Below are 24,863 nucleotides of genomic sequence, written 5' to 3'. Positions count from 1 at the left end.
TACAGCATACACCTGATCAAAAACAAACACAAATTTCACAACTTGTGAAGTAAACACAGCAATGTCACTCAGCCACTGCTTCATGAAGGTCACTGCTAGCTCTCACTGCACATGCAGCCGTATGCTGCCATCTGTTGGTACACTACAGAACTAGCCCAGGAACTTTTTGATACCACCTCGTACATATACAGTAGGCTTCTTTCAGCCTTCTTTACCTGATCCATTCACAAGGCTCTGCTTGGCTTGAAAGTATAGTTGAAGACAACATTTGCCTAGATGCCACACACTGAGACTGAACTCAAAACCACATGGTTGGAAAGCAAACTTCCTAACCATGCTGCCATGCTTTAATTTTACAATGATTTCACTGCTTGGATTATTAGCTGTACCACCTATTGGTGCCTTTATCTTTTATCTTGTTTCAGTCATTAAAACGTGGCCATGCTGGGCCTTGAAGGATTTTAGTTTAACAACTTGACTCCAGTAATTATTGTTTTTAAGCCTGGCACTTATGCTATCAGGCTCTTCTGCCAAATCACTAATTCACGGGTACATAAACACACCAAGACTGGTTACAAAGCAGTTGTGGGGGACAAACACACACACACATATTTATATGATAGGCTTCTTTCAGTTTCCGTCTACCAAGTCCACTCATAAGGCTTTGTTTGGCCAAGGCTGTAGTAGAAGACACTTTCCCAGGGTTCCACACAGTAGCACTGAATCCAGAACTATGTGGTTGGGAAGCTAACCTCTTACCACACAGCTATGCCAGCACCTTTGTATAACTATTGTTATTTAGCATAACAAACTAAAATACCTTTGTTTGTCGAGTGGGCTGCCATAGTTTCAACTGAGCCAGCTGTACCTCTGAAAACAATAGCCAAAAAAAAAATTAAAGCAAGATCAATTGCTACAGAAGTAATTGATTAAACTGAACATAAATTTAGAATTAGTTTGGGGTGGTCTGAATTTTCTCTTTAGTCTTAATAAGTTTTTTTTTTAATAAGTGAATCCTGCTGATATTTAAGAGTTTATTTTCCTGTCTCATCAACTGTGGCTGCTCTTTAATGTCTTTGGTTCTGTTTTTTTATGATAGTTGACTGTTCAGGTCATTTATTGATAAGTGTCAAACATTTCACACTTAAAGCAACAAGCAAAACATGTCATTACTAATGTTGAAATACTGTTGGCACTTTCTGAAGATTTGTTGACATATTATCTGAGTTTCTTTTGTTTTTTGCTAGTTCTTTCAAATATTGATTCCTACATTTTGAAGATTTTTTGTCCCCCACCCCCCATCTTTTAATCATTTGAAATGTTGACTTTTAACTCTTTTAGTTCTTGTTAATTTGTAAAATGAAAGCAATTTTGCGGAATATAAATCTTTAGCAGCACGGATGTCAGTTTGCTTCTTCGAATTCGACATGATTCAGGAAGCTAATATGCATACACATCAGTACACATGTAGCATATGCTATTCAGCATGAAAACTACCAGATTCTGAGAAAACAATTACATGAACTGAATTAACCTAGCACATTGGCTTTGTAAGTACTGCACGGTGCTTTCTAATTGGGATGTGCTTTAAAGAAGGGAGAACTATTCACATTGAAACCTGTTCACTTACAGACCTGCACTCGTCCATACTCTTACTTATACATGCATTTCAATAAATGAACATGCATACATATTTACAGATAAATGCCTTTTTATCAAGCATATTAGACTGGCATTTAAATGTCTTCACCCACACAAATTCAAAACATCTTAAAGACATGAATATTATGTAAATATTTGAACTCTACATAAATAGCATTGATCTCTCTGGTCTCGGAGGATCCTCGAAGAGCGTGGGTATAAACATCCCTCCTCCAGACTAACATTTAAAAAAAGCAATAAAAATGCCTGCTAGTTCCTACAAAATGAAAAATATTGGCCTCAGATACAGCTTCTTAGCTGTAGCTACTGATGTTACTACTGCTTTGGTTTCCTTTCCATAGTGTAAATTGTTCAAGAATTCTCTTTCTTTCTTTCTCAAGACAGTTCTGACCTTTCAGTAAGGTTTGCTTCTTTTGGTAATGTTCCTTCAGATATTTTGTTATACTTGTTGTCATTTCTGAGTAGCTCCAACAAAATTTACTGAATAAGCATATAGCAAATAAATAAACTAATAAATAAGATAAATAAATACTAACTTACATTACATGTGGTAGGGGTTCTAATCATACTCCATACTCATACAAACACACAAACATACATACATGTATGGTAAATGTGATAACAACACACACATGTATATATGAAAAATTTCTGCATAACAAAGCTTGTTACTTTCTTCATACACAGAAAAATAAAGGAGATTGCCTTGACATGTTTTACACAATGTTAACACTGAGCACAAAACAAGTACCCACTTCTTCAGTGTGTGTGTGTGTATGTGTGTACATACATATACACATACATACCCCCACACATACTCTGTGTGTGTGTGTATGTGTGTTATAATTCCACTTAGGCATAGTGTTGTTAATAACCAGCTGTTAGAACTCAATATACATATGCCTTAGAATAAAGCATTAGGTGAGTACAGAGCATTATATAAGTTATTGAATGACAAAGGAACAGGAATTATATTATTAACTTCATTTGCTTACAGCTGTTTCTGTTATAAGATGTTGCATAAGCACTCAGCTCTGAATGCACAACTACTGTCCTCCTTCCCCTGTTCCTTTCATATTCCCCACCCAACAGTGTCTGCTCTGTTCACTTCCACTCTCTCCCTACAGTAAATCTATACTCCTTATCATATTTGACCCTTTTATCACTGTAAAGTCATCACACTCTCTTTTGCCCCTATCTTCCTTTCAACTATCGGACCTCTTTACTCTTGTGAGTTCCAAGGTGACCTCAGTAAGGCTGGTGCCATGAAAAATGCATCCAGTAACACTCTGTAGAGTGATTGGTGCTTGAAAGGGCACCCAGCTTTACCAAAAGTGAGATATTGTAGCAACACGTAGTCACTCCATCATGAATCAAAGAGTGATTGTGGTTTACTTACAAAAAATATGCTCCAAATACAAACTTATCAGATTCTATCAAACTGTCCAACCCATACCAGTATGGAAAGCGGGCATAAGATTATGCTGATGAAGATGATGTAATAATACAATAAAATGAATGTTACATAACTATCCTATCTTGATTGTAATATATGTTACCCTTATATATAGATCTAACAAATATGATTCTCCTTCTAAAGGTGAATCAGTGGTTTAAAGAGATTTGACAAGTGAATTGAGTAAGTTGAGAAGTTTCATAAAATCTTCCTCACAGAGCCATGTTTATTGACTTATTTATGATATGTATAGAATTTTTCTTGATATGCCTCAGCAACAGTTCTCTCATGTGTCACAAAGTAGAGGATGTAAGGAAAAATTAAAGGTTTTTACACTATATGGACATTTATATTTAGCTTGAATGCAGTGGTTAACCCAGCTGTTAAAAGATAATGGTATCCAGACCTATTTCTAAACTCACCATGACCAACATGGTCAGAAACCCAGCATGCTACAAACTAAACTGAGTGATACGGTTTGATCAAAACTAATAGTCTATCATTCTCTTTGATGAAAATTGGTTTGTTACCAGAATATTGAATCATTCTTTGTCTCAGAACAAGTTATTTCGATGTGGATAATTCTAAAAGGGACATTGAAATTTTAAACATCAAACGTTCAGTTTTCAACTGATACAAAGAATATAAAAATGCTGGCCTCTTTGATCAGAATTTTATATCAGTATTTGGATATGTATGTATGTGTTGTTATTGTTAGTTGATCTGTATTCTTGTTTAAAACATGGAGAAAAATATTTGAAATCTATTGATCATGAATCAAAGAGTGATTGTGTTTGAAGAATATTCTGTTTTGCCAATATCATTTGGCTTGGAGAAAAAAATTGGACTTGTAGTGTTTGCTTAAAATTTAATCTTGTAACTAACACCTCTGGTTTACTAACAAAAAAAAAATATGCTTCAAATACAAAATTATATATAGTTTTAGATGGCTGAGTGGTAAATGTCTTTGTCTAATGGAAATATATTGAAACTCTGCATTATGTGTCATTTTATGTCCTTGGGTAACTCTTGGGAAAGAAATAAATTGCTTGCTTTAAATAAATATGAGAAAATAAATGGTAATTCTAACATACCCTACAAGCGTCAGCCATGCAGAAGTTTAAACTGAATAACATCCACATCAACTAGCCTTACTAGTCTTGTGTGACTTGTACAAATCATGGACACTGTCCTCCTCTTACTAAGTGTGTGTGTGTGCATGCATGCACGTGTGCATGCATGCATGTGTGCGTGAATGCATGCGTGTTCTGAATGTGAAATTGTTCCTAAAACATAAATTTGAAATTTAACCAATTCAAGCTGGCATTACATAAATAGATATAGCAAGCATAGATGAGAGTAGGAAGCAAATAAAACAAGCTATTTTATCATCCTAACTCCATCTTGATTACACTTCAATTTGTCATATACAAACAAACATTGCTTACAGTTGTACCAGTTAATTGCTATTTGGAACTTTATAATGGATCTTCATGGTAGTTATGGCGTTGGTGGATATCATACTTTTGATGGCAATGGCAATTTCAGTATTTTAGTTGGAGTGATAATGAACCTTCAGTAAGGGAAGACGAGGGTCTACAGATAATGATTCTACTTGGCATTTTCTTCTAACAAGGTCAATTGTACAACATTTGATTCTACATACTGATGTCATTATGTTTCACTAAACTGGTCTCTAATAAATTTTATCACACTTTTTTTTCATTTAATGTTAATTTTTTTAAATAAATGATTTGATCAGAATTTACAGAGCTGAATACATGACAAAGGTTCACACATCACTGTTAATATTTCTTTTTTCTTCTTTCAGGGTCATTTGTTATATGCTAACTATGGGGAGAAATCAGACTTTGAAAAACTGCAAAATGTGAATGGTAGCATTGTCATTATGAGATATGGCCGAGTGCATCCTGGGAGCAAGGTAAGTGATGGTATTATTCTCCACACTTTTAAGGAAATATTCTCTGTTTGAATTTTTTTGTTTCTTTGTTTCTGTGATTTTATTTTTTACATGGTTCTATATACTCCAACACTGTAACATCATATATCTTTCCCAATGATTTGGGTTAATAAAGAAAGACATTTATTTTTATTGTTGCTATTATTAAGGTAGCAAGCTGACAAAATCAATAGTATGCCAGGCAAAATGCTTAGTCACATTTCATCTGTCTTCACATTCTGAGTTCAAATTCCACCAAGGTTGACTTTGCCTTTCATCCTTTTCAGATCGATAAAATAAGCACCAGTTGAACACTGGGGTCAATGTAATCAACTTAACTTTCTCCAAAATTACTGGCCTTGTGCCAAAATTTGAAACCATTATTAATCATTATTATTATTATCATTATTATTATTATTATTATTATTATTATTATTATTATTATTATTATTAATATTAATATTATTATTATTATTATTATTATTAGTAATATTATTATTATTATTATTATTATTATTATTATTATTATTATTATTATTATTAAGACAGTCAGCCAGCAATATTGTTAGCATGCCAGGCAAAATGCTTAATGGTATTTCACCCATCTTTACGTTCCGAGTTCAAATTCCAACGGATTTGACTTTGCCTTTCACCCTTTTGGTGTCAACAAGATAAGTACAGTTGAATATTGAGTTTGATGTAATCAACTTGTCCCCTCCCCCTAAATTGCTGGCCTTGTGCCAAAATGTGAAACCACTAGCAGTAAGCTGGCAGAATCATTAGTGCATTGAATAAAATACTTCACAGCTTTTCTTTTTGTTCTTTATGTTCTGAGTTCAAATTCTGCTGCATTCAGCTTTGCCTTTTATCCTTTCTGAGTTGATGAAAGAAATAACAATTGAGTAATGGGATCAGTATAATTGACTTACACTCTCTCATTAAATTTGCTGGTCTTGTACCAGAATTTAAAATTGTTAAGAAGGCAGCTAGCTGGTGGAATCATAAGCTCGTTGGGCAAAATGCTTTGTAGCACTTCTTCCAGCTCTTTACATTCTGAGTTCAAATCCTGCCGAGGTTAACTTTATCATTCATCCCTTTGGGGTTGATAAAGCATCAGTCAAGTACTGGCATGGAATACTCCCCTCAGCTACTTCTCCCAAAATTGCTGATCTTATATCTAGAAAACCTAAGGGTAATGGCCTTTTTGTAAGTTGGTTTCATATACATTCTCTCATGCTAGATGAATGTAGAAATAGAAAGCAATGTTGTTGTTGGAACTCCGTCGCTTACGACGTCGAGGGTTCCAGTTGATTCGATCAACGGAAAAGCCTGCTCGTGAAATTAACGTGCAAGTGGCTGAGCACTTCATAGACACGTGTACCTTTAACGTAGTTCTCGGGGATATTCAGCGTGACACAGTGTGACAAGGCTGACCCTTTGAATTACAGGCACAACAGAAACAGGAAGAAAGAGTGAGAGAAAGTTGTGGTGGAAGAGTACAGCAGGGTTCGCCACCATCCCCTGCCGGAGCTTTAGGTGTTTTCACTCAATAAACACTCACAACGCCCGGTCTGGGAATCGAAACTGCGATCCTATGACCGCGAGTCCGCTGCCCTAACCACTGGGCCATTGCGCCTCCACAGAAAGCAATGTAGAGCAGAACAAAATAAACCTGTCCATTGATTTCCACTTGTAACTATTTTTGGCCAAGTGAGCATATGATCAAGTGCGTTCTAATCATGACTATTGTCTTTTTTCAGGTTTATTGCATTGAGTACTATGTTATCTAATGTGTTTTTTACCTTCTAAGACAGCAGAGACTCCAGACCTCCTGCTATTTCTAGCAGGCCAGAAAACTATGTAGAGGCTCTCTCAGTGGATTCTTAATTAATAGTCTTTAATACACTTGATTTGAGCTAAGTAGGGCTCAAATCAAGAAAATTTATGGCATATAGATAGCGAATCAAATGACCAAGTGCAGTCCAGAATGATAAGAAAGCTACGACATGTTTCCATCTAGTGGAGGACAAAGCTGTCTAATTTTTCAAGGGTAAATTGTTTATCTTTAAAGTGTGTCATGTGAAAGTCTATGTAGCAGCTCAAACATGTCATAGCTTTCTTATCATTGTCGTCATCATTTCATTATCCTTTAACGTCCATTCTCTGTGCTAGCATAAGTTGGGTGGTTTGACAGGAGCTGACCAGGTGAGCTGCCCAGGCTCCATTTTGTCTGTTTTGCCATGGTTTCTATGGCTGAATGCCTGTCATAATGCCAACCACTCTACAGAGTGTACTGAGTACTTTTAACATGATGTTGGCATGGATGCTTTTATATGGCACCAGTACCCACAAGCCTACAGAACTAGAAAGATGAGAGTGGTATGTAGAGGACATACCTGTATATATGGACAGCCAGGATTTTACTAAGCTTGACATGTCTTCTCAAGCACAGCAAACCACCAGAAGTCTCAGTCCTTTGTCATGTTTTTGAGACCCAAAGTCTGAAGGTCTTTTCTCACCACTTCATCTCATGTCTTCCTGAGTTTTGGAAATCAAATCCTTGTTGGGTTTATAACAAGTTTTTATAAAGTTGAAAAGGGAACAAGAGAAAGAGTAGGGACATAGGAGGTAGATGAATTGTAAAGAGTACTGACAGGAGGACAGGGAAGAAATAATAACAATTTGGAACTTTGGCTCAATTCCAATGGAACAAATTTTGAGGGATGTAGCAGTTTAGTAAATCAACCTCAGTATTTGACTGTACTTTATGTTATCAACTTCTGGAAAGATGACAAGCAAAATTGGCTTCACTTTGATTTGAACTTGGAAACTCGAAGGAAATAGAATTAAATTCTGCAACATAAATTTTTTTTCTACCACTCTACAATTCTGCCAATAATAAGGTGATGGTATTGAAGTTACCACAAGAGGAGGAAGACTATGAAGAAATGATGGGGACATGGCAGTGGTAGTAATGGTTGTGGCCGAGGAGGAGGAGGAGGAGGAGTGGTCATGGTCATAGGGATAATGATTAAAAGATAGAATTGAATAAAATAGGAAGAAAGTAGAGGTAGCAGCAGAGGAGCAGGAACCATGAGAAATGAAGAGAAAAACAAAGACAGTGAAAAAGCAACAGTGAAAATCTCTTTTTTGCTATTGCTATCCAACACACTCACTTAATAGCTCTTCAGTTGACCTTGATTTTAACCAAACATACATTAATGCCAAATTGCTGATAATGCTTAATTAGTTGAACACTGAAGACTTAAATAATCGCAGAGTAGGAAATGAAGATAAACTGTAGAAAGATTGGAAATGGTGGTTAGTAACGAATGAATTCTTGGTAATTATGGGAAAGATAAATATAAGTTGGCTTGAAATCTTTGTTTAATTACACAATGAACTCAGCATTCATTCATTCATTCATTCTCTCTCTCTCTTTATATATATATATATATATATATATATATATATATATATATATATATACATACATGTACCTCTGCATCATCCTCCACTGTGAATGTGTTTATCTACAGATATGTATATGTATAACTCATTGTCATTATATTACATTCATTTTTCTCTACTTTCCTGGTTTGGATGAGTTTTCTCTAGTATAGAGCTATCCTTGCTTTTTGTGATCATATGTAATTTCTTTCATGTGGGTCAACCTCTTGAACAGTATCATCTTAAGGCATGAGTACATTGGGCAGTTGCCTAGGGGCCTTATGGGTTTAGGGGTCCAATGGTAATTTAAGTTTGTAGGTCACTTGTTGTCAATGAATAGATACTTTATGGGCCCAGTTCATTGGTTTGCCCAGAGACCTATAATGCTGCTAAGATGGCTCTGCCCCTGAATTGAACTTTCGCCACTTCTCCCCTTGTCTTTCTCTTCTACAGGTTCCATCCATTTTGATTACTTATCATTCCTTAACTAAACTATCATCCTCCGTGTAGTCACATTCCTGTTCTAGTGTAGTCTTCTCTCTTGCATGTAACATTTGATTCCTCTTATGTCCAGTTTTTCTCTCAACTCATTGGTACTCTTTCATTCAAGAGCATGCACACCTCATTTATTTCTAACCTTTAATCTTTTAGTATTTAATCCAGCTATATCTGGGCTCAAGTGTTCTACCTGACCAGATCCATCCTCACACCTACCCTCCAATGTCATTCTAAAAATATACAACTCACCATTGAGATCTTGAAGCTATAAGATAATGCATGATTAATTCAAAACAATGTGAATGAATAAGCATTATATTTGGCAGAGTAATCAGAATGCTAAAGGGTTAAACAGCCTCTCTAATCAAATACCTATGTTTCAGTAACCTGCAGCATCACACTTTGTATGTAAAAATCAAAGAATTTACCTTTCTCTTGAAGAGAGAATCACTTTGTTACCAGTAGCAAAAATGATAGCTCCTTGAACTTTCACAACTCTGTTCTTTGATTACTATGCTTTCAGAACACCCTTCTCAATTGTTCATTTGACCACCTGGGTAATAGAAGATAGCAAATGTTTGTAGTGCACTCTCTGAGTAAAATTGTTTTATATTATCCTTTTGGCTAATTATTCAAGTGCTTTTGCTACAAAGTTCTTCTCTGTCAGCCTCCTTACGGTCCAATTGCATCTCTTCTGTAGTCATAGTTTATATTGAATATGCTGTGAGGCATTCCGACCTATTTCTTTTTTGGGATATAGAGTCTGGTCATTTCTCAGATTGAAGGAGAATTTTATTTCTTTCTTTCTAAGTAAAGCTATTTTTATTCATTTATTCAGTTTTGGTATTTGTTTTGCAAGATCCTTGATTTGAAATCATCTACCAAAACTAGATGTTGTACTTTAGGTGGGTCATTTTACCAATAAGAACACGCACACACAGGTTGTACTTTTATTATTATCAGTTAATTGTTCATCCATCTTTATGTTCTGAGTTCACATTCCTTCCATTCTTTTGGAGTCAATGAAATAGGTACCAGTTGAGCACTGGGGTCAATGTGATTGATTAGCCCACATGCCCGATATTTCAGGCCTTGTGCCTATTGTAGAAAGGATTATCATTGATTAACTACGAACAGTGAATTGACAGAATAAATTGTTGAAAGAGAAATGTCTTGTGGTATTTTTTTCTGGCTTGTTACATTCTGAATTCAAATCTTATCAAGGTCAACTTTGTCTTTCATCCTTTCAGAATTAATAAAATGAAATACCAGTCAAGTACTAGGGTTGGTGGTATAGACTTACCTCTAAATTTCAAAACTGTTGGTCTTGTGTCTACATTAGAAATAATTGTTACTAATTAGCTATCATGCTCATCATCATCAACCCATGACATGGGTTGGACAGTTTGACAGGAGCTGGCCAGCCAGAGAGCTGCCTAGGCTGCAATTGTCTGTTTTGGCATGGTTTCTATGGCTGGATGCCCTTTCTAACACCAACCTCTTTACAGTGTACAGAGTGCTTTTTTTTATGTGGCACCAGCATGGGTGCTTTATACGTGGCACTGGTATGAGAGCTTTTCTTCGTTGCACTGGCACAGGTGATTTTCTACATGTCACTAACACAGCTGTTTTTTCTACATGTCACCAACACTGGTGTTTCACTACATGTCACGGGCATTGTACGTGACACTGGCACAGATACTTTTTTAGCTAATTAAATAATTAACTAATTAACTGCTTGCCCAATCAATCAGTTGGCTTGTTAGAATCCTTTCATCACAGCTTGTGACTACATTCATATCACAGCCTTGTCTGCTCCCTCCGCCCATACTAATAGTACCTTCGGTTAGTTTTACAAACTGGTTCTCCTGTCTTTGCTTCAGTATTTATACTTTGTAGTGTTTGAGTTACATATATGGACGTGTGCATCATTTTAAATGAGACGGCTGTGCTTTAAGTGCTTCTGTACTTACTGGTTGGTGTCTACATATGTATTATGTATGTGAGTGTGTATAGGTTGCATGTGTGCATGAGCTTGTTTGTTGTTTATTTGGTACTTAGTAATTAACTAATAGTGATTGTTGGATGGACGTTGATTGTTAGGTGTGCTGACTTTTTAGCTTTTATTCCTACACAAATATTTCTCTTACTAACATTTGTAAGTTTGTCCTCATATATCTTTTATCTTTTACTTGTTTCAGTCATTAGACTGCAGTCATGCTGGGGCACTGCCTTGAATTTTTAGTCGAATGAATCGACCCAAATACTTATTTTTTAGGCACGGTACTTATTCTATCGGTTTCTTTTGCCAAACCTCTAAGTTACAGAGATGCAAACACACCAACACTGGTTGTCAGATGGTGGTGGTGGACGAACACAGACAGAAAGACACACACATAGATATACATAAATATATATAAACAAATATGTGTGCGTGTATATATATATATATATGACGGGTTTCTTTGGGGTTTTCATCTACCAAAGGCTTTGACCAGCCTGAGGCTATGGTAGATGACACTTACCCAAGGTGCCATACTGTGGGACTGAACCCAGAACCATATGGTTGAGAAGCAAACTTCTTACTATACAGCCATGCCTGTTCCTATATGTGTGTGTGTGTATATATATATATTTATATATATATATAAAATAATGAAGTCAACCCAAATTATATTTTGAAAGCATTTAATATATGTTTCAGATCTGTTGTAATATATAACAGGAAATAGATTCCCGTAGGCAAGACATTCTTCAGTTAATACATTTCTAAATATATTTTGATGATATTTTGAAATGTATTAACTGAAGAAGTTCTTGCATAAAGGGGATGTGTTTTCTATTATACGTTACACGAGACCTAAAATGTATGTATCAAACACTTTCAAAATGTCATAATTTGGTTTAACTTCTTGATAATGTTGTATCTCTTATTGTTACTTATATAACTTAGTCCCCATCAGTTTGATGCCTCTTGAGTTCCAGCTAGAATACCAGTAAGTAACTCAGAATAAACCTGTACATAGACACAATATGGATTCCACAAGCCACAGCAAATGCAATCTATCTATCAAAGCTGTGAATATAAACTGATACAGTATAGAGGAGATATTTCAATCTTGTCACACAGGTATGGATGACAAATTATAATGCTCTCAAGCAATACTGTTAAACGATTGTGGTAAGAAGAGTCCTCAGCTATAAAAACACACCAAAAATATGACTGTCAAATCAATAAAAGAAACATACCGGTATGTGTATGTATGTGCATACTCACACACATGCACTAGATAAATTGTTTGTTCTACATAAATTATATCAAAATTGTTTGTGTGTTTTGAAAGAAAGTAAATGATTAGGGTATATTCTCAGAACTGGTTGATAGTATTTTGTATTTCAGTAAACAACCAAAAAATTTATTTTTTCTTTTGTGTTTTAGTTTATCAGAATTTCTCCTTTTCATGTCATATCAAATTAGTATAAATATATTATTTGACTTACTTTCCTTTTCACAAATCTCATAAGAGAAAACTTTTAGTTCTGATATAGCAAGTCATCCATGTGGGTGACCAACCGTGTGATGTTTAAAGAGACAAGTCTCACCCAAGGATAGAATTCTTATCTATCAGAAGTAACTTTTGGAAGTGATCTCCTGACAAATCACTTGCAGAAAAATATTACTCCTTTTCCTATTAGATGGGCCGACAGGACATGATTCAACTCCAGGCTACATTGTCATTGTTGTTTAGCTCTTTGTCAACACTGATCAGGCAGAGACCTGTGATGAACAGCATTAGTTAGAAGGATCAAATATTATTAGTGAGCAGGAAAGAAGACAAGACAGATTTTTTTCCAGCACAGCAGCTTGCTACTTGTTGCAGTTCTTTGTCATCTTCTCTGTGGCATCTAACTTCCTGAAATCAACCTTTCACCACTTACTTATTGTGCCTTTCTTGGTCTTCTCCTTCCTCAAATTCCATTCAATTCAATCACTTGGCACTTTCTTACCCAACTGTCATCCTCCATACACATGTATTCATACCAGCTCAGTTTTCTTTCATGCACATTACATCTGATTCTTCCTCTACTTGGCTCTACTCTCACCTTATTCATGCTATGTCATTCTTGAATTTTGACACATCTAGTAAAGCATGCGTGCCTCGTTTGTTTCCAGCTGTTACACATCCTCTGCAGTGTATATCAACCTGATCCATTGTAGTACATCATTATACCTAGTTAACCCTGCCACACATTCCACACACACACACACACACATTCACACACACACACACACACATTCACACACACACACACACACACACACGCTTAACATTTACAATTTCCTTCCACTAATGAAGAGAAATTGGTGGATATAGAACAGCTAACTTTCGAAACTGGCAATTATTTTGTCATACCAGCATGTTACCCATCATGCTTTCTTTTGTGTATGTATGTTTGAACACCTACACACACACACACACACACACACACACACACACACACACCACTAGTCTGGTTACTACGAAGTGTGTGTATGTACTATAGTTTCTGTATTATCTCCCTCTGTTCTTTCACAATCATACTGGAAAACAATTGCTGTATTTTAGTCTGTGTTGTTTGTTTCTCTGTTTGCTTGTTTGTTTATTAGTTTCGCCAATATTTGTTGAAATATTGTGTTGGAGATGTTCATTATGTCTTCCAGTCAGCTAATAACTAACTATGCTTAAAACTATGCAGCAACAGCAAGTGGCAGTGGTGATGACAGTGATGATGATGGGAGTGGTTGCAGCGGCAGTGGTGGTGGTGGTGGTGGTATGTTGTGATGTAATAGAAGAGTTGAAGTGTCTGGTATTGTTATGATGGGGGTGAGTTGGTAATATTGGTGATGTAAGGCGGCAATTCAGCAGAATCATTAGTATGCCGAGCAAGACTCTTAGTGGCATTTCGTCTGTCTCAACAGTCTGAGTTCAAATTCCATCAAGGTCAACTTTGCCTTTCATCCTTTCGGAGTTGATAAAATGAGTACCAGTTGAGCACTGGGGTCAATTTGATTGACCTGGCCCTTCCCCAAAACTGCTGGCCTTGTACCAAAATTTGAAACCAACATTGGTGATGGTGCAATGTTGATGTTTGGATGTAGTGCTGGTGCTAATCATGTTGCTACAAGCAGAGTGCTTGTGGTTAACATGGTATGGTGGTAATGGTATTTCCAGTGGTAAGGTTGTTGTAGTAGCAGATATAGTAGTTACATTCAACAGCAGTTGTAAAAGTAGTTATGATTTTCATATTAGTTGTGAAGAGGTAGCAATGGCAATAATGATTTCTAACACAAGCTCACAATCTCAAATTAATTAGTAGGGACTATAGTTAAATATACAGATCCCACTACTTGACCTGTACTTTATTTGTAATGACCTCCTTAAAGGATGAAGGACATGGTCGACATGCAAAGGATTTTAAATCAGCTTATAAAGTGTTGTAACTAAATAATCATTTGTACTATAGGCACAAGGCCTGGAATTTTCATGAGAGCAGGGTCTAGTTGATTACATTAACCCCATTGCTTGACTAGCACTTATTTAAAAGGTGGCATGCTGGCAGAATTGTTAACATGCTGGGCAGAATGCTTAGCGGCATTTCATCCATCTTTACATTCTGAGTTCAAATTCTGCCGAGGTCATCTTTACCTTTCATCCTTTCGGGGTTCATTAAATAAATAACAGCTGGACACTGGGGTTGAAGTATTTGACTTACCCCATCTCTGAAATTGCTGACCTTCAACCAAAATTATCATCATCATTATCATATGTCCGTTTTCCATACTGGCATGGGTTGGATGGCTTCACAGGAACTGTTAAGTTCAAGGGCCACACCAGGTTCCATAGTTTGTTTTGGCTTGGTTTCTTCAGCTGGATGCCAACCACTCCACAGAGTGTTCTGGGTGCTTTTTATGTAGCACCAGCACCACAAAATGTAAAACCAATATCAATAGTGACTGTTTTTTGTTTTATTAGTATCAATAGTAATAATAGTTTCGACTAAGTCATAATTGGTCTCTTTTTATCCTTCCATGTACCCACCCTTTCTGTTGCCCCTGTCTTATTTCACTCCACTATATTAGATTCAGTAATGTGTATGTATGTGTTTCTCTGCGTATTTCTATCTCCCTCTCTCTATATATATGTATATGTGTGTGTGTGCTTCCGTGAATATGTGTATTTCTATTGTATGTGTTTCCCTGTGTGTAACAGATCTGATAAATACAACTTCATTAAGTTTTCATGTTTCGCGCTTCATGAATTCACCTTCACAAACAGAAGGTATTGATTGCTGTGTGTGTGTATCTATATGTCTGTTTACATGTTTTGTCTGTGTATGTCTATGTGAATGTCTGTTTGTATATCTGAGTGTGTGTGTGTTTATGTCTGTATGCATGTCTATAAAGATATGTTTCTATGTCTCTTTGCATTTATGTTACCATCTATTTGTCTGTGTATCTTTGTTTATGTGTTTATCTATGTGTATTTGTGTTTCTAGCTGTCTGTGTATGTGTGTTATATTTCTTCATTCATCTAGCATTCATACCACCTCTCTATATCTCTGATTTGTTTATAGTGTTGTTGTTGGTGGTGGTGGTGGTGCTGGTGGTATCATTACCTTTTTATATTTTTTTCTGTTTCCTTACATTATTTCTATTGTATTTATTATTTAATACATTTTTTAAATTTTATTTATTTTTTTGTTTTTGCATTTATGATTGAATTGGAATATCTGTTTCTACAGTTTTGTAAATCAACTACACACAAATACACACACAGATAGATATGTACATATGTTAATAGTTAATAGAAACACACACACACACACACACACACACACACACAGTTATATGCATGCACACATATATTTATACAAACATATATAAATACTCATGTTTGCTCAAATTCCTATATGCATATATACACACACAGCAAAAGGAAACTGAGATTGTTCCAGATAAAATATTTATTAATAAAAAGGTATCTAATGCCACAGGTTGCTTTATTTAACTCCTAGAATCCATTTCTATGTCTTTGTATTGCTGTTATTATTGGTGTTTTACTTGTAGTAAAAGTAGTGGTGGTGGTAGTGGTGTAGTTTAGTTCTTCAATTGGTTTAAACCATTGTGGCTCTGTTCTTTTGTTTGTATTGTTTATTGTTTTAGTGTTTTTGCTTGTTTTGTTTTATATTGTTAGCTTATGTTAGTGATGTAAGTAGGTGTTTTTGTTTTGTTTTGTTTTGGTTTGGTTATTTTTTTTCCTTTTTCTGTCCATTCAGCTCTTCTGTCCTGCTTCCATCTCAGTAGATTATGTTTGCAGAGAAGGGATACGGAAGAACGGTGGAGTGGAGCAGCAGGAGAAGTGGTGATGCAAGACAGATGGTGATAGGATGGGGAGAGTGTGTGTGTGTGCATGTATGAGAGAGAGAGAGAGAGAGAGAGAGAGAGAGAGAGAGAGAGAGAGACATTAAGGAAAGTGTAATGTTGAAACATGTTGCTGCTATTGAATACAATGATTAAACAGGGAAATGCTAAAGGGAACTAAGCTTTTATGCTTGCACAGCACACACATGCATAATTTGCTAACGTAAAATTAAACACACACATGCATGCACACATACACACACACTCACTTTCTCTCTCTCTCTCTCTCTCTCTCTCTCTCTCTCTCTCTCTCTCTTTCTCTCTCTCTCTCTTTCTTTCTCTCTTTCTCTCTCAAAGATTGGCATGTGTGTGGATTTCTAAATATCAACTTTACATGAAGGAAATCTCAACTATTCAAAATCAATAGAAACAAAATCAGAATTTCTTCAGTGTAATCCTGCAGACATAAGAAATTTGGGGCCTTCAAATTGCTGAGAGAGAGAGAGAGAGAGTGCTTGCACAAATGCTGTCATGTGCCCTTACCTTGTTTTTAACTTCTTCAAGGATAATGTCCAGCCCCATGATTTGATTTAACTGCCATAAAAGTTTTCTGTGAAAAGTTTTATAGGTTTACAACTATATCTCTTACTCCCATTTGACACAAGTCAACATTTTACCCTCTGGTCTCTATAAAGTAAAGAGTAGCATTGTCTTTTATTATTACTTTTTGTAAACTTGTAGAAATCAGTAGAATAGCATTCATTTGTGGTTTCTGGGAATGTTAATAAGATGAGACAAATCTTCTCATAGATAGGTTGGCTGTTTATTGCAGTTAATTTCTCCTATGAGTAGAAGTAAAATCAGTATTGCAAACCAATGAATCATTAATTAATTTTACATTACTACTGCTGCTACTACTGTTACTGTTGCTGCTTCATTTTTTTCTCTTTATTTTTTTTAACATCCATTTTCTTATGCTTGCATGGAGTAGACATAATTCAAATGGGCAGATTTTTCTAGAGCCAAATTCTCTTTCTGTTGACAACTGCTTACCATTTGCAAGCAAGATATTTTCCTGTGACCAAATATGTTTCCACAGAAGATTGGAAATGAATGCTTATGTAATGGTAACACTGTTTTACAACTATCACATTATGTCAAGACAAGGAGGCACAAAACATACATGCACACACATATACAGAATGCATGCCTATCTCTGTGAGTGTGTGTGTGTGTGTGTGTGTGTGTGTGATAGGCTTCTTTCAATTTTCTGCCTATCAAATCCACTCAAGGCTTTGTGAATGGATTTGATAGTCTGAATCTATAGTCGGAGATACTTGCCCAAGATGTCACACAATGAGACTAAACTCAATACCTTGTGTTGGGAAGCAGACATCTTAACCACACAAACATTCCTGTATTCATATATAAACTTTTATATGTATGAAGGGGTGCTGAAAAGTTCCTGGCTTTGGGTTAAAGAAAATACAGGAGGATCAGTAAATTAAGATTTTATCCAACATATTCCCCTCTCAGATCCACACACTTATTGCAGCTGTTCTTCAGTTTTTCTAAACCTTGTAAAAGAACTCAGTGAGTTGGGCCTCCAACCAGGCCTTTCACGGTACCCTTAAGCCAGGAACTTTTCAGCGCATGCTAGTATATACAGTCCTATGGTGTCTACTAATGACACGAGCACCTGAGCCATCGAGGGTTAGGCTTTGCGACCATAGAAACATTCCAGTATCGTTGATGGCACTTGAGCAACTAAAGTTCTGCTGTTTCATATTCTATCAACTTGAATGTCCATACTTTCAATATAAACACATAAGAAACAATTTTTTTCATGCCAGTCATTTTGCAAGTAAATGTTCTCCGGCAGCTCTTAAGTATGTTCACTTGACATGATGAACAAAGATTCACAACAAATGATTTATCAAAAGCTTTTACTATTCTCTTATAAATTAATTGTTGCTGTCACAGGTCATTACCACTTTCTTCAGGTTCCTAATCTATCCCCTATTTAGAAGAAAGCCTGATATCTGTTCTCCTTTTGTATATGACAAATCCATCATTTAAACACTGCCTCTGTAACATTATACTTCTTACACTAATGTGTCTCACACTTAGTGCACATTTAACCCCTTTGCATGTCCCGCATGATTGGGAAGTAAGCATCTTAACCATACAGCTGCACACGCATGCATACACACACATACATGCACACTCAATGGCTGAGCATGTTTTTTACAGAAGATTACAAATATCATGCTTGTGTGACAGTGATGTTTGTTTACAACTATCATATTATAATAATAAAAACGATGATGATGATGATGGACGGATGGACGGACAGACGGACTCTCCTGTTGAAGATGATGTGTGAGTTCAGCTTTTGCCAAATGACAAGCACAAATGATTTGCTTATAGTGATCAAATGTATGTGCCCTACATAAGCTCTCCCTCTCCATCAAATTGACATTGCCTAAACAGGCTCATGATGTACTACACATCAGGTGTTGAAGTGATTGCAGAGCAATGTGAGATGAAGTGTTTTGCCCAAGAACACATCTGGTCTGGGAATTGAAATCACGATCTCATGATCATGAGTGCAACACCCTAACCACTAGGCTGTAATAATAATAATAATAATAATAATAATAATAATAATAATAATAATAATAGTAACAACTGTTGAGGAACTAGCAGAGAAACTTGGATTTGGTCATTCAAGTCAGCACTAGAAGAAAAATTACCATCTTTGGTTTCATGAAGAAAGGTGTTTCTCCATTAGGATAATGCTCAACCACATACAGTGAGGATGACATTCTAAAGTCTGAAGTAGTTTGAATGGGAAACAATGCCCCACCCACCATATTCGTCAGATATTGCTTCTTTTGATTATCATTTATTCCATAGTCTTCAAAATCATTTGGATGGAAAAAATAAGAATTGTGTAGACGAAATCAGAACAGTACTGGGGGGTATTTTTCATCACAGACAAGTGAAATTTGGAAGAGGGACCTTGCAAGTCTACCAGAAAGATGGCGGAACAATATAGAAAATGAAGGGGAGTATATTTTAAATTAAAAAGAACTTTGTTTATCTTAATTTTGAAAAATAAAAGAAGTATAAAAAAACACATTATTTATGAGATATAAATATATTTTGCTACACTGACTAGACCTTAGTACTATGCTCACAGTACATGTACCTGTGGAATATGCAGCCACTTATATGTTAATTTGATATGCATGTAGTTCAGTTGAATGCTTATCAAAACTGACAGAGGATTCATCAACATATTGTAGAATTGTAAATTACTAATAAATATTAATGTCAACTTTACTATAGGTTTGGAGTATTCTAAATCTCATTAGAAGTTTTATACAGCAGTCACCATGAGAGAAAGAGAGAGAGAGAGAGAGAGAGAGAGAGAGAGAGATTTAATGTTTACAAAAATGTCAACTTTAATTTAATTCATTCATGTATAATTTATATTGTGTTGATGTATGCATGTGTCCTCATTCATGTAGGTGTGTATGTGTATTTGTATTTAATATGCAGTATGTGATCATGTGTGTATGAATAGACAGCATTTCAAAATAAATTTCTTCTAAATATGACTGTATATTCCAATAAAAAGAATAGCTTTAAATCAATTTAACTCAAACCAATATTTGAGAAGGAGATTGTGTTTCAAAACTTCATTAATGAATACAAATATAGCTTACTGTTTGAACTAGACACCTTTTCAGACAAACAGAATTGCTCATCAAGATATTTTCAGTGATATACTAATCTCATTCTTGTCTTTTTATTTTTGTTTTTCCCATCATCCATACTAAAAGCTTTTCAATGTGTTGCACCATTCTGTGTGTGTCTGTCTCTATTTATGTGCGAAACATTTTGTATCTATGTTTGCCTGTGTTTGTGTGAAGCAAGATGTATGTGCATTGAATCTTGATTTCAATTAAGTAGTCTATAAATAAGAAAGGTCAAATTAAGTGCTTTGTGTTACTGTTTCTATCAAAATGCTTTATGGTAATTGTGAGACGTTGCAGAGAGGATAAAGCACCAACTCTCAGAGTTAGAAAGCCAGGAGTTTGTATCCCCTTATATCTTATGTTCTGTGCCATGGGCAATATTCTAACCACACCCATTTCCCATCTACCTGGCAACAAAATGTCAAGTTATAAGAAAGAGAGAGAGAGAGAGAGTGTGTAATAACATAATGGTAGAATATTGATCTAACTGGAAATTAAGATATAATTCGATGGATTACAATGCCAAAATTGAATTCTGTTACACAAGAATACATTTTATTACTCTCTTCCATTCATTTGTCAGCAGCAGAATATGTAGAAAGTGTAGGGGGTGTATTTAAATACTACAGTTAGAGGTAAAAAAAAATTTCTGCAAGATAGCTTACCTAATCTACCAACTCACTAGATAGCTTGTGGCAAGTACAGTAGTCTATTTTAATTAAAGTCACAACACAATGCCTGTAGAAAAATTTGAACTCATGATTTTTCGACCAATATTTCATTTTAACTCTGCAGGTACTGCATCTTTAAAATAATTATAATTTTTTTTCTTCCTCCTCTTCTTTTTTATGGACATAAAGAGATGGTGGCATTCTCTGTTCACTGGAGTTGTTAAAATTGCTGGTGAATGACAAAAGGGGAAGTTACTAGGCTCAAATCATCTGTTTGGTCCTTGCATACCATTCCTGCCCAGCAACACAAAGAAATGGCTGCAGTAATTTTAAACTTGTGACCTACGAATTTGTAATCTAGAATCATATCACTCAACCATTTCACTTCTTATCAGACAAAGTAAAAACAATAGAAGTGCGGCACAATATTTTTTAACAATTTCTTCAAAGAACTCTGCTTAGAAGAAATATTGGCAATCCTCATTTTTGATATTTAGCATATACCCCACAACAATGAAGGAAATATTTTCATTCAGCTCATGTCAGTGTGATAGATGAGGTAAAGGAAGGAAATATCAAATATTACAATGAATCTGAGTTATTTTGTTTTTGTTAAATTTATTAATAATGTTTTTTTTCTTCTTTTTTTTTGTCAGAGATGTTTTTAATATTTCTCAGTTGTAAAGGAAAGGGAAAATAATAACCATGTAATGGATATAACCATGATTTACTCTCAACTCTAACTGGACTCTTTCATCATTGCAATAACTTTAGCCAAAATTACACTGAACTTTCTTGTATTACACTTACAACCAAAAACTAAATGAATCTACAATCTACAACTTATTTCTATCCTCCCCATCTAATTTATATATATAATATATATATATATATATATATATATATATATATATGTCATCATCATCATCATCATCATTTTAATGACCTCTTTCGAAGCTGGCATGGGTCAGATGGTTTGACAGGAGCTGACATGTTAGAAGATTGTGCCAAGCTAAACTACCTGCTTTAGCATGGTTTCTATAGCTGGATTCCCTTCCTAATGTCAACCACTTTACAGCGGTTACTGGTTGTTTCTTATGTGGTACAGCTGCAGTGAGATCATCAAGTAACTTGCAAGACAAGACTCTTCAACAGAGAGGAGAGTAGTATTGAGGCGGGTGGTTTAGTGTCAGGTGATGAGAAGTTAGAGTATGAATACAGTGACAGAAATAGGTGTCTTGCAGTGGAAAAGATACATGGCTACTTCAGTTGGAGAGATGAGATGGTGAAGATGTGACAGGGTAGGGACTGGATAAGGTGAGTGGGTGTAATGAAATAGTGGATGTTTGAATTCAATTTTGTATCAGTCATAGCCATGGTTACAAAAGTTGTAGATGTGAAAGAATAGTAAGTAGGGGATAGCAGATTTGGTATTAGAGAGATAGGATTAAGTGAAATAAAGATAGGAGTAGGAGTCAATGGACATGTAAATGATAATGATGGGGGTATTGTGGTGGTCAGTAAAGACAAAGATGTCCATCAAGTTATCAGAAATTGTGGAGATGATGGATGTGAAATCTAAGGCAGGGGAAAGTTGACAAAAGCGATGCAGGAATTGAGCTATGCATAAGTAAGAGAGGGGATACAATACAGTCATCAATGTAACAACCATAAAGGATTTAGAAAGGTAATGCTACGGCTGGCATCATAGTTATGCAATGAGGGAGCTATAACTATGGGTGAAAAGAGCTGGTCCAAGTATTAGGGGATTAATTCTCTGGGACAGGTGGTAATTATGAGGTGGCTTTGTGAATCTTGAAAAGGAAGTGGAGGCACATGGTGTTCTGACGTTAAGGTTGATGACTGTGGAAGGAAGGTGGGAGGAGGAGATGAGATAGTAGAGGGTGGTGAACAAGAATTATTGGTTGCAGGGAATAAGGAAAGATAGCTTGTAGAAAGTAGGGGTTTGAGAAGTTGCTGAAGTGCTTCAAATTTTTACAGTTCAAACTGCTACACCATCACACCACTACCTTTGTTAGTTGGCTGTGTCTGAAATAGTAAAGTATTGTGGAATAATGGAAAGGGCAGTAGTGAAGGTCAGTGAAGCAGCTAGAGTTGTTAGGCCCAGGAGGTCTGTGATGGAAAAAGACATGAAGCTTATTGCATCATACAAACAGCATAATCAATTGAGGTATGAAAATGCTCAACAGATGTTAAGAGAAGTAAGAAGCATAACCCCTTAGTAAAGAGGGACTACATCAGAGAGCGATAGATTAAATGTAGGGACATGATAGGTAGGGAAATGGTGTTGGCAATAGGGGTTGGGTTAAAGTATTGATGGTTGAACTAGTGATTGAATGCCTCTTCTGATTGGTTGCACTCATGTTATAGATTTCCTTTACAGTGTATGTGTACCAGCGGTGGTAGAACTATCCAATAACAACTGCAATAACACTCAAACCAGTGTATTAATAAAATAAATTAATCTTGTTAATGGGAGGAAATACACATGTGACTGCATTGAATTCTATTTTCATTATCAGAAAATAGAATTCAACATAGTTTTTATATGAATGTTAATGTGTTAAAATGTTGTTTCTTTCATTTATTATTTTTTTTTATTTCTCTTGTCAGAGGAAATACAACAAGCATTTTCTTCCCATTGCAACAAATGTGTATGTTAAGCCAATTGACATTGTTTAAAAAAATATCAAATACAACAAAAAGCAGCCTTATCCTAGAGATTTTAGATCCATAGGACCAATAGTTAATTCCAATTTCTTTAGTGTTAAGTAGATTAAAGACAACTCTTCTTGGCAAAGACATGTTTTTTTTTGTTTTGTTTTTTTTTTAACTTATATCTTCTTTCCCAGAAGTTGTGGTACCTGTTTCTGACATTTTTGTAAACTGAAGGCGTGTACTCTTTAACTATAAAGCCCTGAGTGACAGTAAAATTTTTCTTGTAAATTTGTACCATATTAGTTAATAGCCTAACATCATTTTTATTCTAGTTCCCATTTCCCTCAAATAGTCATACAGATTTAAAACAATCAGTAGTGTTTAGTTGTATTGAATTTGGAGGAATACACACACACACATGTACATATACATAGATACACACACAAACACATATTTAAGCAAGCATGGAGATATCTGGTGCCATACTAACAATTCTTTTATAAGCACCTCTTTGAAAATGTTTTCAAATGTAAATTAAATTCTGCCATTGCTGGTGGGGATTGTTTTACTATTTCTACTGTTCTGTTTTGTTGTTTTCTTATTCAAAACCCAAAAAGAAAAACTCTTTCAAGTGAGTTACATGGATTTATTCACAACAGCTATCTTGTCAACGTTATGTCTCTATGTTTGAACTAAAATACAACCATTTCTCTTGGAATTTTTTTCTTTTAACTATTTATTGCAGTTTCCTTATCTTATTTCTCCTTTTAATTTTCAGGTGAAACATGCGGAGAATTTTGGTGCCATAGGGGCAATCTTGTATGGGGACCCATTTGACTATGCTTCCAAACAGTCAAGTGTGTATCCGTCATCTTGGTGGCTACCACCCTGGGCTGTCAAAATATCTCATGTTCGCTATACTCTCAGTGGGGATCCCCAGACACCAGATTATGCAGCTTTAGGTAAGCTTTTTTTTTTTTGTTTTATTTTTATTTGTCATAATTGCTATCTCAGCAAACGCTTTGCCACTTTAGTTGTGTGCTTTTTACATTCTGAACTTTTACCTTATCATCATCATCATTGCTTTCATGTTTCTATAAGTTAATGAAGATAAGTACCAGTCATCAACTAGGGTAGATCTCATGGACTATATTTCCCCCACCCCCCACCTTAAAAAGAAAAAAATTCAATTTCCATGTTCCTATGTTAAATACCATTATTTCTCTCTGCCTTGTTTTTCTTTTGAAAAATTTTCAGCGAAACACAGCTGTGTAGTAAAAAGCTTGCTTTCCAACCACATGGTTCCAGGTTCAGTCCC

General features: G+C 35.5%; 1 protein-coding gene across 18 annotated transcripts in view; it reads left to right on the top strand.

Moving 5' to 3' along the window:
- Nucleotides 1-24,863, top strand: part of LOC106868354 (N-acetylated-alpha-linked acidic dipeptidase 2) — a 1,035,601-nt gene that overhangs the window by 922,061 nt on the left and 88,677 nt on the right. For all 18 annotated transcript variants that reach the window (XM_052970680.2, XM_052970677.2, XM_089357530.1 and 15 more), the window contains 2 exons: nt 4,950-5,060; nt 24,324-24,507. In XM_052970680.2, coding sequence (XP_052826640.1) covers nt 4,950-5,060; nt 24,324-24,507 — 295 coding nt within the window. The remainder of the gene's footprint in view (nt 1-4,949; nt 5,061-24,323; nt 24,508-24,863) is intronic.

This window comes from Octopus bimaculoides, chromosome 9 (genome assembly GCF_046866305.1).
Source record: "Octopus bimaculoides isolate indiv1 chromosome 9, ASM4686630v1, whole genome shotgun sequence".
NCBI lineage: Eukaryota > Metazoa > Mollusca > Cephalopoda > Octopoda > Octopodidae > Octopus > Octopus bimaculoides.
This window is presented reverse-complemented; position numbering and strand designations above follow the sequence as displayed.